This window comes from Sinocyclocheilus grahami, unplaced genomic scaffold (genome assembly GCF_001515645.1).
Source record: "Sinocyclocheilus grahami isolate Dianchi unplaced genomic scaffold, SAMN03320097.WGS_v1.1 scaffold85.1, whole genome shotgun sequence".
In the NCBI taxonomy this organism is placed as follows: domain Eukaryota; kingdom Metazoa; phylum Chordata; class Actinopteri; order Cypriniformes; family Cyprinidae; genus Sinocyclocheilus; species Sinocyclocheilus grahami.
This window is the reverse complement of record NW_015505264.1, coordinates 550,765-574,755: the sequence shown is the minus strand read 5'-3', so window position 1 is coordinate 574,755 and position 23,991 is coordinate 550,765. Positions and strand designations below refer to the sequence as shown.

At 41.3% G+C, this 23,991-nt stretch overlaps 1 protein-coding gene across 4 annotated transcripts in view; it reads left to right on the top strand.

Annotated features, from left to right (window-relative positions):
- Positions 1-1,467: 1,467 nt before the first annotated feature.
- The window catches only part of LOC107586695 (zinc finger homeobox protein 4-like), a 77,764-nt gene continuing 55,240 nt past the window's right edge, over positions 1,468-23,991 (top strand). For 2 of the 4 annotated variants that reach the window (XM_016274147.1, XM_016274144.1), the window contains exons 1-2: positions 4,676-5,045; positions 20,447-23,037. In XM_016274147.1, the coding sequence (XP_016129633.1) occupies positions 20,493-23,037 (2,545 nt within the window). In that variant the 5' untranslated portion in view covers positions 4,676-5,045; positions 20,447-20,492. Of the gene's footprint in view, positions 1,517-4,675; positions 5,046-6,304; positions 6,321-20,446; positions 23,038-23,991 lie in introns of those variants that run through there. The other 2 variants (XM_016274145.1, XM_016274146.1) reach the window with 2 other exon arrangements.

Below are 23,991 nucleotides of genomic sequence, written 5' to 3'. Positions count from 1 at the left end.
GCAGCTCCTGCCCGTTTGTCTATTAAAGAGGGATCAACAATGAAAACCTCCGCACCACGAGGAGCAAAGGGCCAAGTGGGAGGGGGCAGTGGGGGTGAATGGACTCAAAGAGAGGACCAAGTGTGTCTCTGAGAGTGTAGTTTAGTGTACATTTCCCGATGAGATCGACCAGCCAACTAAAGTCACTTTTCAACCAACCATTTTCCCCTCTCAAACGTCTCGCTAAATAGTCCACAGTCACTCTCATTGATTTTCTTTATCAAATAAACAGAATGGCACCGCGTGCCTGGCCGCCTCCCTCATCCGTGGTCCCGGGACCCAGCAGCTGGGAGCTCGTGTGAATTTACCATATCTAAACTGTAACATTATAGAATGATCATATTGACGGCTGTTATTAAAACTCTCTAGCATCATTTAGCATGCCAATGAATTATTTTATATCTTTATTTCATAGTGAAATAGGTAGGCGAAAATATTCAGATTTATCTCACAAATCTTAACACTAAACCTTATTTTTATTTTTGATACACATTGCATATTGTTGTTAGCAAATGTTATTATTTTGTATTTTTCTAATGCAACAAATAGTTTAATCGCTTATTAATATTCTTACTGCTCTCTGCCACTTCGTTTTGTTTCTCGTGAAAGGTGAAAGTCGTGCTGAAACCGGTCTCGTGTCGTAGGCTATATGGATTTTCGTTTATATAATCGATCGAAATGTCCCAATACATTGATCGAAAGTCCAGTGTTTTACAAACAAGCATTTGTGAATCTCGATTTTACATTGCCAGTGGTTTTGCCACGACGTTGTTTACAGATTGTTCACGCAATCTTGTAGCCTATTTGTCTGTGTTATACATAAAAGCAAATTAATAAAATATTAACTAGCCTATATACGAACGCGCAAAAGCATTGTGCGAGGCACTTCTTACTCTGTTTGAAAATCGCAAGAACGTTCTAATTGTTCAAATCATTCTGAATGACATGTCATTGCGGTATATGAAATTAAAGTTAGATAAGTCCGCGTTGAGGGAGGCTGCACCCAATCCCCAACTTATTTCCCATTTTGTGTTCGAGCATCACCGCGCTCCGCTCTTTTCAATGACAATGTGCCAAATCTAGGCATTTTCAAAAGAGTTTCCATATGCTATAAGCGGAGCATCAGAGAGACCGAGGACACCGGGATGCCCTTTTATACCAAAGGTAGGCTACAAGCGATTTATTTTCTTTTTAGCTGGCGTTTATAAACAAAGAGATGGGAATATATAATGCTAAAGAAAATATAATGTTGTAAACAGATTGCACGTGTAATATGTCGCTTTATTGTAACTGTCATTTTTAAAAGACAAACGAGAGCTGATCGCAACTTATTTCCCATTTTGTGTTCGAGCATCACCGCGCTCCGCTCTTTTCAATGACAATGTGCCAAATCTAGGCATTTTCAAAAGAGTTTCCATATGCTATAAGCGGAGCATCAGAGAGACAGAGGACACCGGGATGCCCTTTTATACCAAAGGTAGGCTACAAGCGATTTATTTTCTTTTTAGCTGGCGTTTATAAACAAAGAGATGGGAATATATAATGCTAAAGAAAATATAATGTTGTTAACAGATTGCACGTGTAATATGTCGCTTTATTGTAACTGTCATTTTTAAAAGACAAACGAGAGCTGATCGGATAGCCTACAGATGACGGAGATTTTTCTTATTATTATTTTTGTGGTGGATGTTAAGCTTTTTCTTCTTGTTTTTAAGAGAGAACTGTGAGATTCCAGTGTGGGACATGTTTGAAACGATTAGTCTTTTAGGGGAAATTACATCGGTAGCCTATCTTTTGACTTTGAAATAAATAATCTTGTGGCGTAGTTTGTAGCCTACTTTTATGGCTATTGTGTTGTTGTTGTTTACTCTCTGTGTGATCAATTTTGTGAACACTTGCCTTGTCGACTTTACCAAATAGTACCATGAAAAGCGATTTTATAGCGAATCAATTCTGTTTTAAATACATGTAGATGTTTTCGTTCTGATAATGCATGTTCGGCTACGTGTGTTATATTTCACGGAGGTTTTCCCGTCTTCCACAAATAGTGAAAACTTTCTTGAAGTGTGTGTGTGAGAGAGTTGAGAATTTTTAATGGGACTTAATTCTCCGTTAGCAAAGCATTTTGGACAGTGTTTTATACGGCTACAGAGGGTCAGTTACTGACAAAACGTGACCTCTCAGACCCCAGAGGGCGCCAGGCGGTTTGGACAAGCCTTTCATTTGTGGGGCAGGACAGTCATTCACTCATTCAGTACGAGCAAAGAACCGAAAAAGAAACCCTGAAGTCATTGTTAGACATCGTACGTTTTAGAAAGACAATTATAAGAAATCACAGGTCGCGAATTGAATGATGATTGCTTTATTGACATTTCACTTAAATCAATATTCATGCAGTTTTTGATACGTCTCATAGACAATTCTTCAAAATGTCATAAAAAAAGCGAATAAAGCTTGTGATATTGTTTATATAGCCATATAGCGGAAAATACATTGACATTTGACAATAAACAAACAGGCTAATCGCCAATGATAAATGCTAGTCATTGTACACTACACGCTAGCCTTTACCGAACAGCAAAAAAATAAACGGAAAAATCTCAATATTTGTTCATTCCAAACACATACTGCAACAAAATACAATCTTTAATTAATTTAAGATGACATGATACGCAAACAAAGCGCTGTTCGTCAGAGAGAAAGAAGAGCAGAAAGTAGGAGGGTGGACACGAGCACGTTTGAAAGTGCTCAGACTAAGATAAGCACTAACGATTATCAGCCACGTAGCTTCCACTTTCTCCATTTCACAGCCCAAAACAGTTCAAAAGACAGCACAACTCTTATAACTAACGTTAGGCTAAATGTATCCGTCAAAGTATACTTGCATAAGAGGTGAGACCTTTAAATCAATAGTTTTAAAGTCCTCCGCGGTGAGCAGCAGAAATACAGTCGTCAGTGGCAAATAACCTTTACTCCGCCGCATTTGCTTTGCGTTTATATGAAGGTAAAATCTGAAGCTCTTCGTGTCCTATTGCAAGCTCGTCTCGGTCTTGTTTCTGTTCTCTCGTTCATCCTGCCGAAACAGCACTTGGGTCTGGCAGGCATGAGTCCCCCGAGGACTAGAAACAGTGGATCAGGGGTGAAGAAGTAACGCCTCTGTTGACCACCTCTCGCCCATCCAAAGACCCACAGTAGACATGCCAATCCGAGGGCTCGTGTTTTACTGCAAAGACAGCTCCGGTATAGCATCCTTATCGTGCGATCCGGAAACAGAGCCTCGCTCAATTCAACCCCTTCGATTTTTTCATAAAGGAGAGCCGATCTTTTGATTTTCTTTACGATTAACATCTCGTCGGGTCTCCTTTCAATGGCGACATTTTAGAAGATCCGAACTGGCTAATCAATCGGATTATTTGCATGCGTGTTTGAATATGAACTAAACGCCTGATGAGTGAAATAGAAGGATGTAAAGTTCATATGCCAAAGCCAGGCATAGGTTACTATGGGCTTTAATTCCGAGGCCCATTTACTGTAAAGTAGTGTACTTTTTGAGGTTTATTTTTAACACTGTCTTGTCGATAAATATTCTGCGAATTATTATTTGAATCTAATTTAACGTTACAAATCATTTTTGTTTGCAAAAGAAATGCGTAGTTATACAATGTGCCATTAAATATCTCTTATAAAAGCAAAATGATATTCACATCTGCATGTTCTCTTACAATACAATACACGAGGCTACAATAGTCTACACAGTAACTGAAAATAATTTTAAATACATAGAATTTACAACTGATACGATTTGTCCATTTAATCTGCTCAGAAATCGACATTTTACATGTCACGCGGATAACAGATCATAATAATCGACACCTGTGCAGTATTTATGTTTTTCTCATGTTTTCTCTTCATTTGCGTTGCATTTCATTCTTTCTTTTTAGTAGCTACTGTACTATGGGAATAGCAAAAATGGCCATTTCAGTCGTGTTGTTTTCTAATATAATTAAAAAAAAAAATGTATTCAATGCAAACGGATGTTATTGGAACACTAGTGTCCAAATGCATATTTCTGCTTTTTGAAATCTGTACATTTTCATAAATCGAAGCGTCTCGAGTGATTCATTATTTCTATCTTGAACAAAAAAATATCAAGAAGGAAGCATTGCTAAAAGTACATGATATTTAGGCCGACTGCAGTACAAACAAAATCAGATTTAATCTTATTTTTTTAATAACAGCATGCAGAATTCATATTTTAAAAGTGACATAGGCTACTATAACACGTTGTCTTGAACATTTCTGATTTTTTTTATTTTTGGTTAAAAAAAATAAATAAAGAGCTTTGATTACAGGTATGACTCAAACAAAGTAAAAAAAAAAATCTCTTATGGTCCCACAAAATGTTTCAGGCCGTTACAGGACGTCTTGCCCACCGAAAAAGATTTCCCCCTATTAGATCATTTTAGGAATCTGGCTCGTACAGCCCTTCGGCTCTCCAAGTCGAAACAGCGCGTCATTTGCAATGTGGAGACTGTTGATCACCTCACTAATTACGTCTCTCTCTTTCTGCCTCGCGCTCTCTCTCTCCCTCCCTCGCGCGCTCACTCCCCCCCCTCTCTCTCTCTCATTCCCAGAGTGCATATCGAGAATAGACACACAAAGACATGCGCACTCAACTTAATCAGCCATTTTTTTAAACAGGGCTAAAACGATAATAATTAGCAGAATAAAGACATATCGGATTTTCATTTCCTTACCTCCTTTCCCTTACCCCTCCACAACCGAAACTGCTAGGCAGTCGTCGACACATCTTTTACACAACCGGACCCAAAGGATCGCCTCTTACTGTAGTATTTACGTTTTTTCCAATAAAGTTGGAGGATTATTGTTACATTTTTTTTTCTTTTTATCCTTTTTGTTACCTACTTGCGCTACCATTGGATGTGATTTTCTTCAGAGAAAGCAAATATCAAGAGAAGAAGCGGAGGGAACTGCGGGGGAAGAAAGTAAGTTTTTTTCCCCTTCAACTTTTATTGAGTAGTTGGTGTTAAATTTAGGTCGAGTATTGATTTTCTTTCGCGACTAGTTCTGCCGAATCTGCGCTATTCCGCTGTCGGATTACGGCTTCATGTGATATCATTTCGACAAATGTCAGCCTAAATATTTTCCTCTCAGTTTGTAAAACAGTCGTTATGCCGAACAGCCGCGAACTGTCAGGCGATGTTGTCCTACCGTATCTACCGTAGACCTTTTCCAGACTCCATTTCGTTTCTTTTGCAAGCAAACCTCCATAAATGTTAAGTTTCGCTCTATTTTCTACCGTTATTCGCTGATACGGAGTAAAAAGTGGACAGATTTGTACGCTCGCGGCTGTTGTGTTGGAGTTGGACTCGCCTCATCACAGCAAACGCTAAACAGCAGGGCTTCCTTACATTTGACCAAATTGCGTATCTTACATCTCAAACAATACAAGTCATGACATTTTATAAAACATTTGTTTGAAAAGGTAACGTGTCGAGAACCGCCAATATATCCTGTAACAGTAAGAAACGCGAAGGCTACGTTTTGACCCGACGACGCTCCGGACCGGTGTTTTCCGTCATGTATCTTGACACAGACTCAAAAACGGCACAGCTCACCTCAGGTAACTAAAAGATGCTTCTTCGTATATTTCTGTTACCTGCAACGTATAAAAGAGTCTCTCCACGCTGCGGCACGGATGATGGTAACGATAGGATGGATTGAACTCTAACAGCAGCCGAGGGTCTCTTCTGCCATATCCCGGACTCCTTCGTGTCTGTGGCATACGTAAAAAACGGAATAAAAAGGACCGAAATCATTCCTATTTTCATCTAAAAGCCCATTCCGTGTTTAAACTACTCGTGTCTTCTGTCTTTGCGCGTAAGTTTTCTTCTCTTCTCCTTTCAATCCCTTTACGTTTTTCCTGAGAGAATTGTCCCCGAGTTTATAACGTAGTAAGATCGGTAGATTCTTAAAAGTTGAAAAACGGCACAGCTCACCTCAGGTAACTAAAAGATGCTTCTTCGTATATTTCTGTTACCTGCAACGTATAAAAGAGTCTCTCCACGCTGCGGCACGGATGATGGTAACGATAGGATGGATTGAACTCTAACAGCAGCCGAGGGTCTCTTCTGCCATATCCCGGACTCCTTCGTGTCTGTGGCATACGTAAAAAACGGAATAAAAAGGACCGAAATCATTCCTATTTTCATCTAAAAGCCCATTCCGTGTTTAAACTACTCGTGTCTTCTGTCTTGCGCGTAAGTTTTCTTCTCTTCTCCTTTCAATCCCTTTACGTTTTTCCTGAGAGAATTGTCCCCGAGTTTATAACGTAGTAAGATCGGTAGATTCTTAAAAGTTGTTTTCGTTTTTTTTTTGTGGTAAAACGTTAACATTGGCATTGAAGACCGTGGCGTGTGTGTGAGCGCTTGGCTTTTGGGTTGATGGTGAGTATGAGACAGAGTCTTGGCTCCGATTGGAACGCGACAGTGACAAGGGCATCGATCGCTTCCATTGAGAGCACAGAAAAAACACAGGCAGTGGGGAGGCAGAGCACAGAGCCGAGGTGTGTGTATCGCTGTGTGTCTGCGCTCTCTGCTCTCTAAACCAGCAGATTTTCACTGTCTGGATCTCCGTATTGACAGGATTTTCAAGTTGTTTTTACCGTTGGCAGCATGTTTGCTTGCTTGTGTATTAAATTAGCTGCGTTTGATTTTTCTATGTTAGACATTGTGGATTTGTACGCTTTTTGTATTAATACGATCCTTTGTGGATACCTGGATTTGTTTGCAAATTGGAATTGCACGGGAATTGCATCTATTTTTTTATTGGATTCGTTTTTCATTCATATAGTTTTCTTTTTCTTAATTTAGATTATTTTGTTACAATAATAACACGATTATTATTATTATATTTACATATTCATATCTTGTATGTAAAAGTGTTTTCTCTATTTTCGTATTAAATTGATATTTTCAGCTTGAATTATTTGTAACTCTATTAAGAATAAAAGGCTGTGTTCCATTCAGCAATTTTGTTGCTGTGTGACAGCAACTGTTATGTAAAAATCTTATTTTTAAAAAGGTTGTGTCTGAGATCTGCTGTCACGGAAAGACACAAAAGGTTTAGAACAGATGTGGTTCAGTGCATTCGGTTGCATTAATGTAATTAGAAATGTTCATTTAAATGGAGTCGTTTTATGGCACCACAAGGCATCTGGATCTATTAAGCGTGCTTTGATTTAATTTCAGATGTTTTGCGTTTTTGTGTCCACATAATTTCGGACAGTGTACAGATTGATTAGAGGCAGCACGGAATATCGTGACGCCAACGCAAGGAGCATTTAATAACTCTTGAGACATGTTCTGCAGTAAGATTGGCTGAGGCTTCTCCTAGGGTCGACAATGTGTCATTTCCATGAAGCCAAATTGCCCACTGCCTATATGATATTAATGTGCAAATCAATATTTCAGGGATTAAATTTCCCTTCTTCATTTTTTATGGTTTCTACCTCAATAAGTCTCAAGTCTAATAGAAGAGGCTGGATGATTTAAAATCTGCCTCTGCAGAGTGGCTTGCTAAAAGCCTATCACAGTGTTCTGCTGTTCAGTACCAAAACTCCTATGGCAACGCGCAGAGGTTGACTGCCACTGCTTTGTGACATTAAGACACCCAATTTGGCTAAAAGGCTGAGAGATGACTGCGTGTTCGGTTGAATGCTAATACGTGGTTATCTCGGTATTGATAGTTGTAAAAGAGAAGCCCCATTCAAACACACACACACACACACACACACACACAAACTGATGTTTGCATACACATGCATGTAGAGAAACACACATACACACTCATAATATATGCACAAATTTGACCGCATCCATCTTAAAAAAAATCACAAGACCAGTGATCACTGCTGGTATCAGTTTCTCCCCAAAATGCTGCAATATACCATTTTTTTTCTGTGAAGGCCTTGTACGGGGTTAGACAGGGAAATACGGTTTCTATTTTCGAATGTGGTGATATGAACCATTTAGAGCACCAAGAGCTTCAATTCAACGAAGCACGGCTTGCTATTTCATTGCAGTCGTGGAAATTCGTTGTTGGTCAGCAATACTGAGAAGCAGGAAAGATTTTTTTTTTCTTTTTTCTTTAACACTGACATTATCACAGTCCTCTGAGCATTCTGCTGTCTATCATTAGGTATTTGTTTGTTATTCATCTCGCACCATCTGGGCTACGCTTCACAGAGCGGCATGAATTTCAGTTGATAGAACATTTTTTTTCCCATTTGGTCTCATAAACCTTTGAACAGACCAATTTAATTTTGCCGGCACAGAAGGAAAAAAAATGTACATGGTGCAGGACAAAGGCATTTTTAATCTGGCTGCGACTGTATGATTTCCTTTAAGATTCCCTGTCTGTTACGATTTCAAAAGCCTAATGCCGTTGCGATAAGATATTGTCAATTTTTTCCTGCTGTCATTTTCTTGAAGAAGTCCTTCTGAATTTTACATCAAGAACTTATTTTAGCTCTGTATATTATGTACTCAATTGCCAGTGCTTGTTGTGGTTTCCTGAGCACATTAACTGTTTAATAACCTCTGTGTGTGTGTGTGTTTGTGTGTGCACTCATCATAGATAATATTGAGAAAACTGTCACATTGTTGTTAGAGGAACTATAGGGCTTTTGTTGTGGGCCCAATTGAATTTGGTTCGGAGGATGCAGTACTTGCCCCGGTCCACAGAGCAGTGGGTGGAAAGCTGAGAAGTCAGGAGCTGGCTTAATGTATTAAGAGGGGCCTTTTTGTGTCAGCCCCGAGGCATTTCTGAGGCAGAAAGAGCCTCCCCTGCTTAGAGGCTTTCTGAAGGGTTAAACACTTGGATGGGGTTCAAGCTCCATAGCGCCTAGGGAAAGTGCATTTGAATATGTACAAGTTTCATGTAATTAGGACTTAATTTTATTAACATATGCAAATTGTTAACGCAGAGGTTTGTTCAGCTGGTGAAGACCAGCTGAGCACAAACGGCTCATTGTTCCTAGGGCAAATAATGGATTTGGAGTCGGACGGTGGCAACACATAACCAGCTATCTAATTTAAGTCGTACCATGGCGAAATTTCATTAGTAGCCATGGAGATGGGGTTAATTGTGCTGACTAATGGCCCTGACTACGGCGGTGGCCCCCAAAAAACAGCAAAAGCACGACGGCTTACTTAATCTGCCTCGCAATAACACTTGTTTAGACACATTTCCCTCATGTGGGAATTTGCATATGCAAATCCGGGGTCTTCCTGATCTCATTCGTCATGTCGGGCTGTCAAACGCGCAGAAAGACAATGAAACCAAGAGCGAAGGCTGTTGCTGATCTCACCACAGAATGGGCAGCATTATTCAGGCTGACAACATTCTTTCATAATTTGTTTCTGATTAATAGACCAGACTGAGGCTTGTTCTGTTCGGGGCTTTTTGCAAAGAGAAGGTCAGGTCAGAAAGAGTTTCCACAGCAACTAAAGATCTATTCTTTTCCCTTTGGCTAATTAAATCACATTCTTAAGGCCTCTCCACTTTTTTTGAGGCGAGTGGAAGTGGAGGAAAAAAAAAATACTGTTGCCGATAATCTCTACTTTCCTTCAGCTATAGATGGGGGGAAGCCTGGTGCAGTGCTAGTTCTCCTGAAGTAATCCTGTTTTTTGACAGAAATGTAAACTGATATAATTGCTTTTCAGGAAAGGGAATGCAGGGTTTGTACAAGTGTAAAAAGCATCGGAAAAGGATTAGCATTTTTTTGCATAATGCACAGCGGCTTTGAATGGGGCACTGAATGGTTGACTGAGTGACTTAGATGAAAGCAAGATGGAAACGGTGCCTTCTCGTCCTTTCTTTCCAGGCACCGCTTGTCCCCAAAGATGTTTGTCGAGGACTTGAGACAACAGGCACAGGCTTCATATTCCTGAAGCCTCCCAAGATGCTTGCAGATTTTGCCATCATGTGAAGTAATATGTATGATAATAGTGTCTCTCAACTGGTAAATAGCAGCCCGTATGCTTTATTCAGTAGCGTTCAGGCACAATAGCAGAGCTAGGGAGTGGATTCTGCAGAGATGGGATTACTTTTTTCCTCCAGTGTCCTCAATTTAAACAGGAAAGGTTTTGATTGAATGCTAGAAATGTGTGTTGTACTTACTTTTTATTTCTTTTTGTTCTTTTACAGTCCTCAATATAAACAGGAACGGTTTTGATCGAGAACACTAGGAATATGTTTGTAATCCTTTTGTTAAAGCATTCCAAGCCTGAATTTTTGTGTGTGCTTGTGCGTGTGTGAAAAATTAAATGCTTAATACAGCACTCATATATTATAGATGAGGTGTTTCTGTCTGATTCTAGCTCTAGTTTTTTGTTTTGGGGGGGAAGGTGCCGGTGTGACGTGAGCACCGCTTCCGTGATCGCAGCGTCACTGACATCGTGGTCTGTTAAATGAACGCGAGCTGCCGCCAGAGATGTTTTTTCAGTGTTTTGTTGTGTTCTGTGAGGCCTTGATCATCTTTCACTGACCTTTTATAGACTAGAGCACATCCTTTCATATGCAAATGATTAAGGGAAAGGAATTGTAGCCGGGATAAGTGCTCACAGGTTATCACGAACAAAACGATTCTTCTTCTTTTCTCTTCTGTTTCTTTTTCCGAACATTCCGGGGGTGAAAAGCAAGTAGCTTTGAGTCGATTGTGAAAGGTGGCAATGTCAGTCTTTTTAACCCCGGTGTCAAAGAAAAGGATACACCATGGATGACGCTTCACGTCTGTTCATTTCAAACAAGGCTCGCTGTTAGACAAGTCATGCTTTAGTGTCTGGTTGAATCAAGCGTGTACTGACAAGCTCAACCAGATGTTGGTGTGGGCCCGGTTGCCAAGTGAAACATGTATGCTGTGGATTGTCCCCTTTTCCGCCCCCACCGGCCCTCGAGATGTGCTCTCCTTACTCCGCAGCTTGGATGAAGTTAAAACGTCTCTTCCTCTTCTGCAACTTACACGCTGTTCCTACCAATGTGTGAGAAAACATGACTGATGAGGACATGGACATTTCAAACAATCGTAAGGGTTGTTATGAGAAGGACTTGTTATTGTGAGGAAATGTAATTTTTGTCCTCATTGAGAACTTTCATTTTTGAGCGCAGTTATCTAAATGTTTTTGTTGCTCTTGGTCCTCTGCCAGTCAGGATTACATTACTTTTACTGTCAGCTTGCGTCTCATCGGAGAAGGGGATTTTTCCCCTTCATATTCTCAGGCCTTCGTTGTTTTTTTGTGACGCCTTTGCTACAGGATATTAAAAAAGGGGGAAAAAAACAAATCTAACTAAAGCAACGTTTAGGCATTTCACTGGAAAAAGCAATCATGTATGGAAATCAACAGAATAGACCAAATATTGTGTACAAAGTCCATAGAGTCTTTTTAAAGCAACAATTCAGGTTAAAGAAGAAGAAGAGCAGGGCATTTAGCGTATGTAAATGCAGCTGTGTCCATATAGCCATTCCTGAGCCGGTGAACGCACTGGTTGCGATTTGACTTCATAAGTTTTCAGGTACATATGTAGTCATTGTTGCAGAGACTATTAGCAGCTAAAGATTGAAAGGCCCCCGCTATATGATATTTTTTGATCAGGTGGCATGCAAAAATGAGCTGTTCTTCTCTATGAGACTTAGGAGTTTTACATAAAAATATTTTGAATCTATTGTAAAATTATATTTTAGCATTTAACTGTCTGTCTCGTTTTTCAAAGCAGCTAAGATACCGTGCGACGAGATAATCTCATGTGAAGATTTGTGTCTCTTTACATCACAGCAACCAAGTGAGCATTAAATATCATAAAGAGGGATTGTCATATTGCCAGCTGCTGTGAAGCACCTTATTTCATGTCCAAGTACAATTATTTGGGGAAAGGTTGAGCTTAACTGTGACCTCTTCCTGTTTCTCCCTCCATATGTAGATAAAACTTTATAGGAGCACCATTCAGACAGATGTACACTCAAAAATGGTACGCACCCTCGTTGCCGATCTCAGCTGGATAACAAGCCCATTATTAGTCGTCAAAAGAGGGATGAGACCATAATTGAATATGTATGACCGGTAGTGCCTTATGTAAACAGATAAATGAGAGCCTGCCCTCATGAATATTCATGCCGCTTAGTTCATCTGGCCCTGTGATGAGGATATTAACCCGGCTGTTCCACCTGTGTGTATGTGTATGAAGAAAAAGAGCAGTTTTCCAGACATGACACTGGCCCAGTGTTTGTGTTAGTCCAGAGGCTGAGCAAGAGAAGTCCCCGGAGAAGTATTTGGTTAATGCTAGACTTCTCATATCCTGTCTCGCTCTGGTCTGGCATGTGCGTTGGAATCATCTTTAATTATTTGCTTTAAAGGGGGTTTGACTTTCCATCAGTGCAGATGAGTGGCACGGACTGAAGGCTGGTTTTGTGTGGGTGCTTGAGGTCCCGGCGTGGGTCGTCGTCTTTTTAGTTTTAATGACGTGTAGCAACAGAACAAGATTAAATGCGCAGCTAGCGGAGCTCACGTTAGAGAATCGTGGTCACGAAATAAAAAGAACAAAGTATCGCATTGAGCCCAGAGAAAAAAGATAATGGTGTCGTCTGTATTTTGGGCTTTTGAAGAAACAACTATTTTCTGCCTCACCTTGTCCTCTGTTTTTTTTTTTTTTTTTTGGAGGGAGATTTCTATTAGTTTTATATGGAGACAATAGGGCGCTCTGCTTGCCGTGCCTATAACCATTTAAGTTATGGACAATCAAAGAAAGTGTAATAAAAAAAAGACCTATGGAAAGCATATGAAAAAACCATTAAGGAAAATTGAGGTCCTTTGGGGTGTTTCATATAAAATCAAATCAGAGGCCTTTGCGAAGATCAAGCGATGCATATGAACAGCGGACCGGAGGGCTGTTAAATCTGACGATGGATGGGGCTAGACGAATATTTGAGAAAGCACAGATTATTTTCCATTTAATGCCTGCAAGTCTGTGAGATTTGTTGAAACAAATGTATATGTGCCATTTCATGCGCTCGCATCTGGGCTTTGCATTTCAAAACACTCCCTCACCGCAGCTTTATGCTTATTACTGCATGGCATTTGATAGCAAAACAAATCATTCTTCCCCCTGACTATTACCATTCAGAGCTGTAGGTATAATGTGTTTTCTTTGCTTTAATTAGTTGGCGGTTATGCTGATCCAGAGCTTGTTTTCTCTTCTAGGTTGTCATTGACCTTAAAATACCCCCAGTGTCTTGTTGAGGCCTTAGCGATCTGAAAAGCATAACACAATGTGGTCTTCCCCGCTGCAGTGCGCTGATAATGTTACAGCCGGGCCAAAGCGGCCCATATAGGCTTTCAAATGGCGTAAGTGGCAATAACCACAGACTCTTTTAATGTTTCTCTTCATTAGCACTGCTCACGGATGTTTTTTCGGTCTCTTGCCCTTTTCATCTGAAATAGAAACAATTTTTGGCTCCCTTATAATATGCCATTAAATTAATGATTTTTTTAATGAGTCAAAAAAAAGATTAATCATTTTACTACGTGCGTCATTTTGTCTGGTGATTGTAGGAAGCAGACGGAGCGACGTGACTGCCAGATTCGTCGAAATTAACTTTGAAAATTGAATCGGTAGTTTGCGTGACATTCCGTTTATTTGATAATGGAATATTGTGGCCCTAATTTCAGCTCATTCTAATTACATCTGACAGTTGTTTGTTTGGAGTGAAATCCAATTAAAGTGTACACTTTTCAAGCGGAATACTCCGGTTCCTCCTTAAAGAAATAATGACCCCATGATGGCTCTGAAAATAAATGTTTTTTTTTTGTGGGCATACAAGGATAAACTCGCAACAGCTGTCAGAACAGAGTTTGTTTAAAAAGCAAATGCCTTTGGTCTAAAGTTCATTTGGAGAGCTCTCTAATTAAATATAGGCCCAAACCTTAAGTTAATTAGTAATTCTCTGGCTCCAGAAATTAGGGAGATCTGGAGCACGATCTCTCGTGCTGCCATATAAAGGAATTAGGGCCTACACAGGAGAACTTAGTTAGCAGTAATTCATGCTTTAATAGAATGTTTGACATGTTTTGTGAAATTCCTGCGTGAAGAACGCTCGGGTTAGCGCATAGCTAGCGGCGCTGGAATGCATGCAGGGATACCTGGCCTGTGATTATGTTTATAATACTAGATAATTACAGGACCGGCAGGCTGGATGCTCCGTCTTTACTGAGCAGCTTGAACTTTAAACTTTTATTGTTTCTCAGGGAAAATGACAGCACGGAAAGGTCAAAATCTGTGAACGAAAAACGGGCTCTTGTTCCAAATGGTGCCTGCTTACCATTCCCAGCCCACGTGGTAGCGTGTCAAAACATTCATCAGGTTAAAGTTAGTTAACAGGACGGCCGTAGAAATATAGAAACACCTGTCTGACAGGCTTAACGGGGTATATTTTTAGATGGCTTGTTAAACAGTGAATTCACCCCCTCCCATGTGTTTTTTGGAGGTGAAATATGTGGCCTGTGTTTGACTTTGTGTGTGTGTGTGTTTGGTCTTCACCCCCATCATTGCAATGTAAGCCATGTTTGTAGGTCTTATTTGAAAGCAGCGAACACAAAGCGTGTGATTACATGAGCGTCACTCATTCGGACAACTTCGATTGAAGGACTGACGTTTTTTAATTCCGCTTTATTTATTTTTATGTATTGGAAGGGGGCAGTGCTTTCAAACAGATGTGCGTAAAACTACGATTTATGTAACTGGTAAGTGCTTTCATATTGTATGTATTGTACTCCACAAGAACATGTTTGACCAGTAGATTAATATTTATTTAGCACAGGGAAATCAAGGGATTAGTCAGTCATCATTTTAACTCTAATCCTCCTCGGCAAAACCTAGACAAAGAGGGTGATTACTGAACACGGACTGGCAAAGCTACAATTAGATTCTGCTTTTCTTGTTGAGAATGGGAAAAAACACTCACACAACATACACACAAAGGGAAAATGCTATGAACTTTTTTTCCCCCTCCTGCGAAAAGAAAAAAAGCAAAGCAGAAAGCAAACATATTCATCACTCGTGCTTGTGCGGACAGCAGAAAGATCCCGAGATGAATTCACGTCAACCCAGTGAATAAGAGAAAACAACTCTAATTTTAGTGTCGAGTGTCTCCTCTGAGAAATGTGCATTTCTAGTGAGTCGGTGTGTGTTTAGTCATATTCTCTGTCAGTGCCTGTGCATGTTTGTATTTGTTTGTGTGCCATTACTATAAAGAGGAAACAGCATATCTGCTTCACTACTTAAGCCGTAAGACTCACTAGGGGCGACACATTGATTTGCATCTGACTTATTTGTCTTAGCAAAACACACACGGTAAATATGCCTGATGGTTCTCAGGTGGGCAAACGTGCGTGGTTGTCTTTGCGACGCTCTCTAAGTTAACTGTGAAGTTAACTTTGCAGAGCTGAAGCGAGAGAGAGAGAGAGAGAGAGAGAGGTGGGGTTAAAGAGATGATCTGCTGTGTCACGTGGACACGGGCACCAGAGAAGATGTGAAACCAGATGTGGGGTGAAAAAAAGGCTAAAGAGGAAGACTAGTGGGGAACCTGCCAGCATACGTTCCCCTTTTCCCTCCTTCTCTTTTTCTCAGTTGAAAAAGAATGTTAATGATTTTTTTCGCCCCCCTGCGCTCCTCCAGAGACACAGCCTCATTGTTTGTCGCGAGGACCTTTTCTTTCAAACTTAATTACCTTCTCCCCTTTTTTCTGTGACTTGGACTGAAAGTTTGCACTGTCGGGAGAGGTCGTCACACATTCTTTTTACGCTCCTTTTCATTAATCTGGGGTGTGCAGGCATTTTCTCTTCGTGTCGGGACGGTAGGGGTGGGTAATGGAAGAGCCTCGGAACGATCTGCAGGAAGCTTAAAGCCGGTTAATGCAGTATAATAGTCTGGACATAGACTGGCCTTTGTTTGTGCGGTTCATTTCGAATCAAGCGTAATTAACTCCAGAGTGTTTCCAGATTGCCAGCGAGGAGAAATTGCAGCCTTCTCTGCTTTGAATTGAGAAAAGACATTAGCTATGTAGATTATGTTTCCCTTTGATACCGGCCTCTCCTGTTAAAAGTTTTCGAATGGGAGAGGGAGTCGAATAAACCCAGGCACTCTTTTTTCCCCCCTCATTTAAAGGGTCTTTTTGAAGTAATTTTATATGTAAAGCTTATGTCACGTGATACGTTTCTTTTCTTTCGTTTTTAGTATTACAAGATTTTAAAGATTAAAAAACTGGAACTTTTTTCATACTTAACTTGTTTTGTGCTTCAAATTGTTTGACTCTTTTGTTAAACGCCAGCCACAGAAAGGTAATTTGTACAACAGCTAAATAGACGTCTTTTTGCTGATGTGGATTTGCCACACCCAACAGTAATGATATGTTGTGTATTGAAAATGAGGCCCTTAAATGTGGTTATGGCACAGGGGAGATATCCTGCTTCTACTGTTACACCTCTGGGCATCGACGGGGTCGGCAAAAGCCTTTGTGAAAAAAGGGTCATGCAAAACCACTTTTTTTTTGCCCCCACTCCTTTTCTCTCTCCTCTTTGCAATTCTCTTTCTTTTTTGGACTTAAACAAGAAAGAATTAAGCCTCCCTGTGTCCTTGGAGGCCAGAGAAGCTCTTGATGTTTGGATAATACCACTTTGATGGATTTTTCATCAGTTCTTTCTGCATGGCAACAAATAAACAAGTATAATTAGACTTGTGAAGGCCCATTCATGCCTTTGTTAGGATTAGATATATGTGCAGTTTGCATGCTGTGACTCTCCTTTGTCTTTCCCTAACTCACTATGACATTTTGATAGAGGATTTGGTGTTGAGAAAAGCCCCAGCAGAGGCTGGGGTGACCTTTCCTAAATTGGATATAATTCGGAGGCGTTTTGCCTATTTTTCTTGTTTTTTCTTTCACACTCGTATTGCAGTTCCACTTCAGTAACACGTGACACATATGTGCACGCTAACGTTTAACGTTTGTCTATGTCTCGGAAAAAAAGGACAACCTGAAAAACTATTTAGGGAAGAAAGGGTGAGTGAAATCCTTTTTCTTTGGGGGGGGGTCAGGGGGAGTCTTAGCACTCGGGTAAACCTAGCATTCCTACTCCATTATTCCCATCTCTTGATCAGATCACATTCTTTTTAATCACTTCACAGGCAGCGTCTCCATAGAGAACTGAGAGAGAAGCCGAGACAGTCTTAATTAAAAAACAGAGGTAGAAACACTGTTTGCCATCTTTTTCTTCTAATGGGAAGGGGAGCCATTTCCATGCAATGAGATCTGTCCTCAATGTTTTGAGAGTGCGTTCTTTCAGTTCTAAGAAAAAGAGCTTAGTGTTTGTTTGTGTTTTTCTTTTTCTTTTTGTAGCCTGTGCTTTTTAGACCGAACAGAAGGAGGGAAAGTAAGACAAGAGAGAAAAGCTGTTTCACAGTTAAGTTACAACACGTTGGAGGAATTGTAGAACGGTGTATAGAAAAAGGTGTTAACAGAGGAAAAATGCAGTCAAAAAAGAACATAGAGCCCCTTTTAATAGCAAAGTACATACTTAAGTCTAGTTTCTGTCTTTTGGGTGGAAAAGAGAGTATGTTAACAATTGAGATTGAGCTGGTTTGAAGAAAGACGCCTGCATGTGATTCTTTTAAAGTCGTTCTTGTCAGGCATCTTTAGCGCTTGAGGATGTCTGGATAATATGCAGTGACTCGCTGTAGCAAACAGTGATTTATATATTTATTTTGTGAGAAGATATTGATGGGCGCACTTAAGTTACCGGGCTGATTGTCAATGAAACGTCTTCTGATGCGAAATATCAATATGAAAGCTAGAGGTGCTCTCAGCATCCCTGGATACTTGCCTCGTATCAAAACAAGTGTAGCTCTGAGCTGTTTAGCTCTTTTGTGCCTTGCTTTATAATTCATAGGCATGTAATGATTCACATGCATAGCCAAAAATGTAGAGACACAGGCAAATCCAGGGGAGGCATCTCTCTCAGCACTTCAAGTGTCAAAAAAATGCATAATTCATCTCAAACTGCACGTTTTATGTCCGGACCCGCATTAACTGATGTTGTGTGTTAGGATCCGAAGGAAAGCAACAAACACGCACAGTTGCACACAAAATCTCTGCATACATTTTTTTTTTCTGCTACCTGAAAGAAAGAAAAAAGAGAATGAGGAAGCCAGTTGTATAATTACAGCTTCCATATTGTATTTGATACCTTTTAAAGGCTGAATTCAAACAGAAACAAATCACAGGCAGCCGTTGACAAGGTAGACACATGAGGGAGAGTGTGTGTTTTGTGAAGGTTGCTTGTTTTATGATGTGCAGTGGGTTTTGTGTTAACGTCGTTGGAATGTTGTGTGCGGCTCACACACTCACCCAGCGCCCACAGGCCCTGGAGGCACAGCTGCTGGCTCTGTGATCTTACACCGGGAGATGCAGAAATTATCACAGGAGAACACTGTAATCTAGTCCTCGCTTCCCTGCCAAACGTGTGTTTTTGGAGACGTACATTCCTCTCGGCTTGCATAAATGACCCCCCACCCCACTTCGCCACTGCACACACACACACACAGACACACCTTTTTCTTTTCTTGTGTGAAGCCAAATCTAATAGGTGCTAATTTTGCACTAATTGCTGCACAGTTTTGCTCTCAGGGTATTTGGGAGCAATCTCAGGTCTTTATTTTCACATCAGTGCATTGTGCAGATTACCCCCACCATTTGTTTATTATACAATTTAATTTTCACTTCATTAATGTGATAGCTTATCTGCATTTTCTAGCAGAAGTATCCTAATTCTTTACTTCTGTGCATTTCCTTGTATTGAGAATATACTTGATTTGAACAGTAAAATGTATCTTTTCTGTTCGTAATATTCATATGATATTCCAAACGTATTTATCCAAGGCTTCATTTAAATGAATCCCCGATTTGCTTTGTATCAAAATAGGTATCTGGGAAAAAAGTGATTTGCACATAGCTATGTGGAGAGGGCATAGCTGTAATTGTTGTTTAATTTTGCATCATCTTTTAACTTCGTTTGCATTTGGAAAAAAAATTGCTTTTCCAAATTGCATTGTGTTCAATAAGCTATTATCAGGTTTCCTATATTCTTGAGAATAATTAGAAAATAAAGCCTGGCGCAGCAGACAGGGCTGCCGTTTTAAAATTCTGGGTCTGTCTTGAGTGTATTTCATTTTAATTGAAAGCACAGCAGTTGCAAGCCCGTCATCGTTGGCCTTCACCACAAATCTCTACCTCTTCTGTACACACTGATATCACCCTGAAAATTTGGAGCAGCTGGGTTTCTCTTTGCTCTCTGGGCCTCAATCGCCGAGCCTGGGCATGGTAGGCACATACGCTTTGGATCCAACTCTATTTCAGCGTCCAAGCTTAGTCCCAGTCTTTGAATCTGCATTGCCAGCCTTGAGAATAAATTGTCTGTGGTCCAAGAAAAAAAAATATGATTGAAGGGTTTTCATCAGCAAGGTACGCGTGTGATTTGTGAAAGCCAGGAGAAAACCTGATTGAGGCAGTGACGGTTGGGAGATGGGCAGCCATCCAGGATAGATAACATCGCGATGGTATTTCAAATGGTGTGCTTTATGTGCTTGGGTTTTTGTGGGCTGCCAAGGATGAAAAATGAAAAACAAAAAAAAGTGAAAAGAAATTGTGAGATGGCCCTCCCAGGGTGACTGGACTGGGTGTGCTAAATATTAATTTGAGTTTGAGGTGATTGTCGGAGAGGCCAAAGCGTGGGTTAGAATTTGGATGGCTGCTTAATCAGGGCTTGTTAGATACCTGCTGGGGGATCTCTCAGAGGGAAGATTTGGTGTAAGCTGATTTACTGAGTAACATAGGAACCAAAGAGATACCGCCTCTCTCTGCCAAAGTGGTCATGATTTGAATGTGGTGGTCCACTCCACCCACCTTTTCTTTGCTTATTGTAATTATGTTGCAGTGATAAAGGGGCTCACAGAAACTTTTGTGTGGGAGTGGTCTGATTTTAAGGGGAGTGCTGCTCGTGTTATTGAAAAAGTCTCATACTTAAACCTCTTTTTTTTAACAATTGAAACCTCTTGTTAACCTCTGCTAAAATCAGTGGCGTGTCTGTCTGCATTTAAAAACCATACAGCTTTTTTTCTAGATAAGTCTTCGCTGCTCATTTTTGAGCTAATTCACGAGTAATTGCAGCGCAGGAATGCTCTCTATATAATCAAGGACAGCACATGCTGAAGATCAGGTGCGTTATCGTTATACATGTTCTAATATGTCTTTGCTCTCTTTTTTTATTTTTTATTTATGCAGGTCCCTGACAGGCTGGATGAAATGAGATCCCCATGTAGCGATTACCATGGAAACTTGTGATTCCCCTTCTCTCTCAAGACAGGAAAATGGGCAGCAGATATCAAAGCTACGTGAGACGACACATCTTGATAATGAGGTGCCAGAGAAAGTCACTGGGATGGAGCCTGACAAGGAAAACAGCCTTGCGGATGACAACCTGAGGACGGAGGAGAGCCGTCGAGAGATCGCGTTGGGATTGAGCGTGGAAAATGCGATAGGTGCGGCCGCTAAAGAGATCCCCTGCAACGAATGTGCCACTTCCTTCTCGAGTTTACAAAAATACATGGAGCACCACTGCCCGAACGCTCGCCTTCCTCTTCTGAAGGACGAGAATGAGAGTGAGGTCAGCGACCTTGAGGACAGCGATGTAGAGAACCTGACAGGAGAGATAGTTTACCAGCCAGATGGCTCAGCTTTTATTCTTGAGGACTCCAAAGAAGGTGGCCAGTCAGGGGTCAAAAGACTCTTCTCCCCAGCACTATTTTCAAACTCCCAAACTGCTGCCGGGGACAAGACTGAGCAGTTGGCCACAGCCCCCATGTCCTTTTATCCACAAGTGATCAATACCTTTCACATCGCTTCATCCCTCGGGAAACCATTTACGGCCGATCAGGCTTTCCCAAATACCTCAGTATTAGCAGGAGATAGTCCTGTGTTGCACAGTTTCCGTGTCTACGATCTCCGACACAAGAGTGATAAAGACTATCTTACCATTGATGGCGCAGCCAAAAACTCCTGTGTGTCCAAAGATATTCCAAACAATGTGGACTTGTCTAAATTTGATGGTTTCATTAGTGATGGGAAAAGGAAACCTATTCTGATGTGTTTCTTGTGCAAGTTGTCTTTTGGTTATAGTAGGTCATTTGTAACCCATGCTGTGCATGATCATCGGATGACCCTCAATGAACAGGAGCAAAAGCTCCTTAGTAATAAATATGTCTCTGCCATCATACAGGGCATTGGTAAAGACAAAGAACCTCTTATAAGCTTTCTGGAACCAAAAAAAAACAATTCTGTGTTACCACACTTTTCTACTGCAAACTTCATGGGCCCTGATCCAGGCATTCACAGCCTGTGGAACACCTTTCACATGGAAAACGGTGATTCCCTGCAGGCTGGTTTCGCCTTCCTGAAAGGAAGTGCCAGTTTGGCATCTTCTGCAGACCAGTCGCCCAGGAGTGCCCAGATGCCAAAGGCTGAACTGAACCTCGGGGTTGCGGCCACCTCGGCGCTCAAGTCCCCCGTCGGCTTCGTGTCTCTCCAGCGCTCGTCGCCAGGGGCTGGGTGCAGGGATCAGGAGAGCAACTGTGAACGGCAGAAGGACGTTAGCACTTTGCATGCCAATGGTGAGCTCCCCATCAAAAGTGAGCCCAGAGACACGGCTGAGGCTGAGGAGGACGAAGACAGTTATTTGAACGAGCTCGACGACGATGGCGTTTGTGAACTTGGGGATAGTACCAGTAGCAAAGATTTCCCTCTCTTAAACCAAAGCATTTCTCCTTTATCGTCCAGTGTGCTAAAATTTACTGAAAGGGGTACTACTTCCTCTGTGACTGTTGCCAATGACCTAGAGAAGACAAAGCAAGCTGCTGCCAGCTTGGACTACAGCAATGACTCCACGAGCGGAGGCAGCAAAGATGGCTGCGACTCCAACGGCGGCAGGGATAGCAGTCCGCCATCTCTTCCTCTCGACATGATACGACGAGACGACGAAAGCCCTGGACCACTGCACCAGCATGCTGCCACGCCCAGCACCCCTGGCACCCCCGGCCCAGGAGAGGGCTCTCCTGGAAGTGGAATCGAATGCCCCAAGTGTGACACTGTCTTAGGTTCCTCACGTTCACTTGGTGGTCACATGACCATGATGCACTCACGGAACTCCTGCAAGACGCTGAAATGCCCCAAATGCAATTGGCACTACAAGTACCAGCAGACCCTGGATGCTCACATGAAGGAGAAGCACCCAGAGTCTGAAGGCTCTTGTGTCTATTGCCGTACGGGCCAGCCTCACCCTCGACTCGCCCGGGGTGAGAGCTACACGTGCGGCTACAAACCTTTTCGCTGCGAGGTGTGCAACTACTCCACAACCACCAAAGGTAACCTTAGCATACACATGCAGTCGGACAAGCACCTTAACAATGTGCAGACGCTGCAGAACGGGGGAACGGAAGCCATCTACAACCATGCTGCTCCTGTGTCTAACGCCAGCCTGAGCGGGTGCAGCACGCCCTCACCCTCCAAGCCCAAACAGAAACCCACGTGGCGATGCGAGGTCTGCGACTATGAGACCAATGTGGCTCGCAATTTGCGCATCCACATGACAAGTGAGAAACACATGCACAACATGATGCTTCTTCAGCAGAACATGAAGCAGATCCAGCACAACTTGCACCTGGGCTTGGCGCCGGCCGAGGCGGAGCTCTACCAGTACTACCTGGCCCAGAATATCGGGCTCACCGGTATGAAACTGGAGAACCCTTCAGACCCACAGATGATGATCAACCCCTTCCAGCTTGACCTTAGCACTGCCGCAGCCCTGGCTCCCGGTCACGGTGAGTAGTTTTCCCCCTTGGATATGCTTGTCACTCACTTTCTTTTGTTCTCTGTTTCCTTCACTGACTCTGGTCTTATTACTCCTGTCATTATTGTATCCTGCTCTCGACTTGTTCTGTGATTTGAGCTGCCATGTGAGAATCTGTTTCCTAATTTTCTTAAGTTTAGCCCTCGTCTTAACATGGACTGTAGTGAGCAGATTGCCTACACACAACATGTAGCAGCAATTTTATTCTTTCACTTTATCAGTCAAGACCAAACATAGCCTTTCTGCATCTGTTTCTCAAAGCCGATACCCTTGTGCATTAATCTTGTGGATCTTTACCTCCATACGTAGTATGGACTGACACACATACATTAGCCTGTCAAGAAATATTGTTTCCACAAAAAACATTGTCTTTCATCTAGCAACTCAGAAACTCTAACAAAATGCTATATTTGTACCTTGTTTTGATCTTGTGTAATTATTAAATTCAAAGCTTTTTTCCAGGGGGTTGAGGGTATGAGAAATGATCTAGTTTGCTTCTAAAAGTGCAGAGATCAAATAACTAAATTACAACTAGATGTAAGATGATCTGTTTTTATCATTTTAATTTTTAGTACTGTTGAGGCAGGCTAATTTTATATTGATCAGTTTTGTGTCTTTAAAGAGAGAAGAAAAAATAAAAAAGTGTCTGAGTACAAACTCAGGAATGCCTGGTAGGAGTAATTAAAGCTATCTGATGAGGGAGTTTAGAACTTGAAAGGGATGATTGTAATTGATCCTGATTCAATCCTATTATAGCTTTTTATAGTTAAGGCTTTATAAAAGCCATACTCCTTACTGAGGCTTTATTTTATCAAATCCTTTTGTATGGGTGCCCTACACCAGTCTCTCAGTTCTTTTTAAATTTAATTTAATAAAAAAAAAAAAAAAAAAACCTTTTTTTTTTTTTCCCTCCCCGTGAATGTGC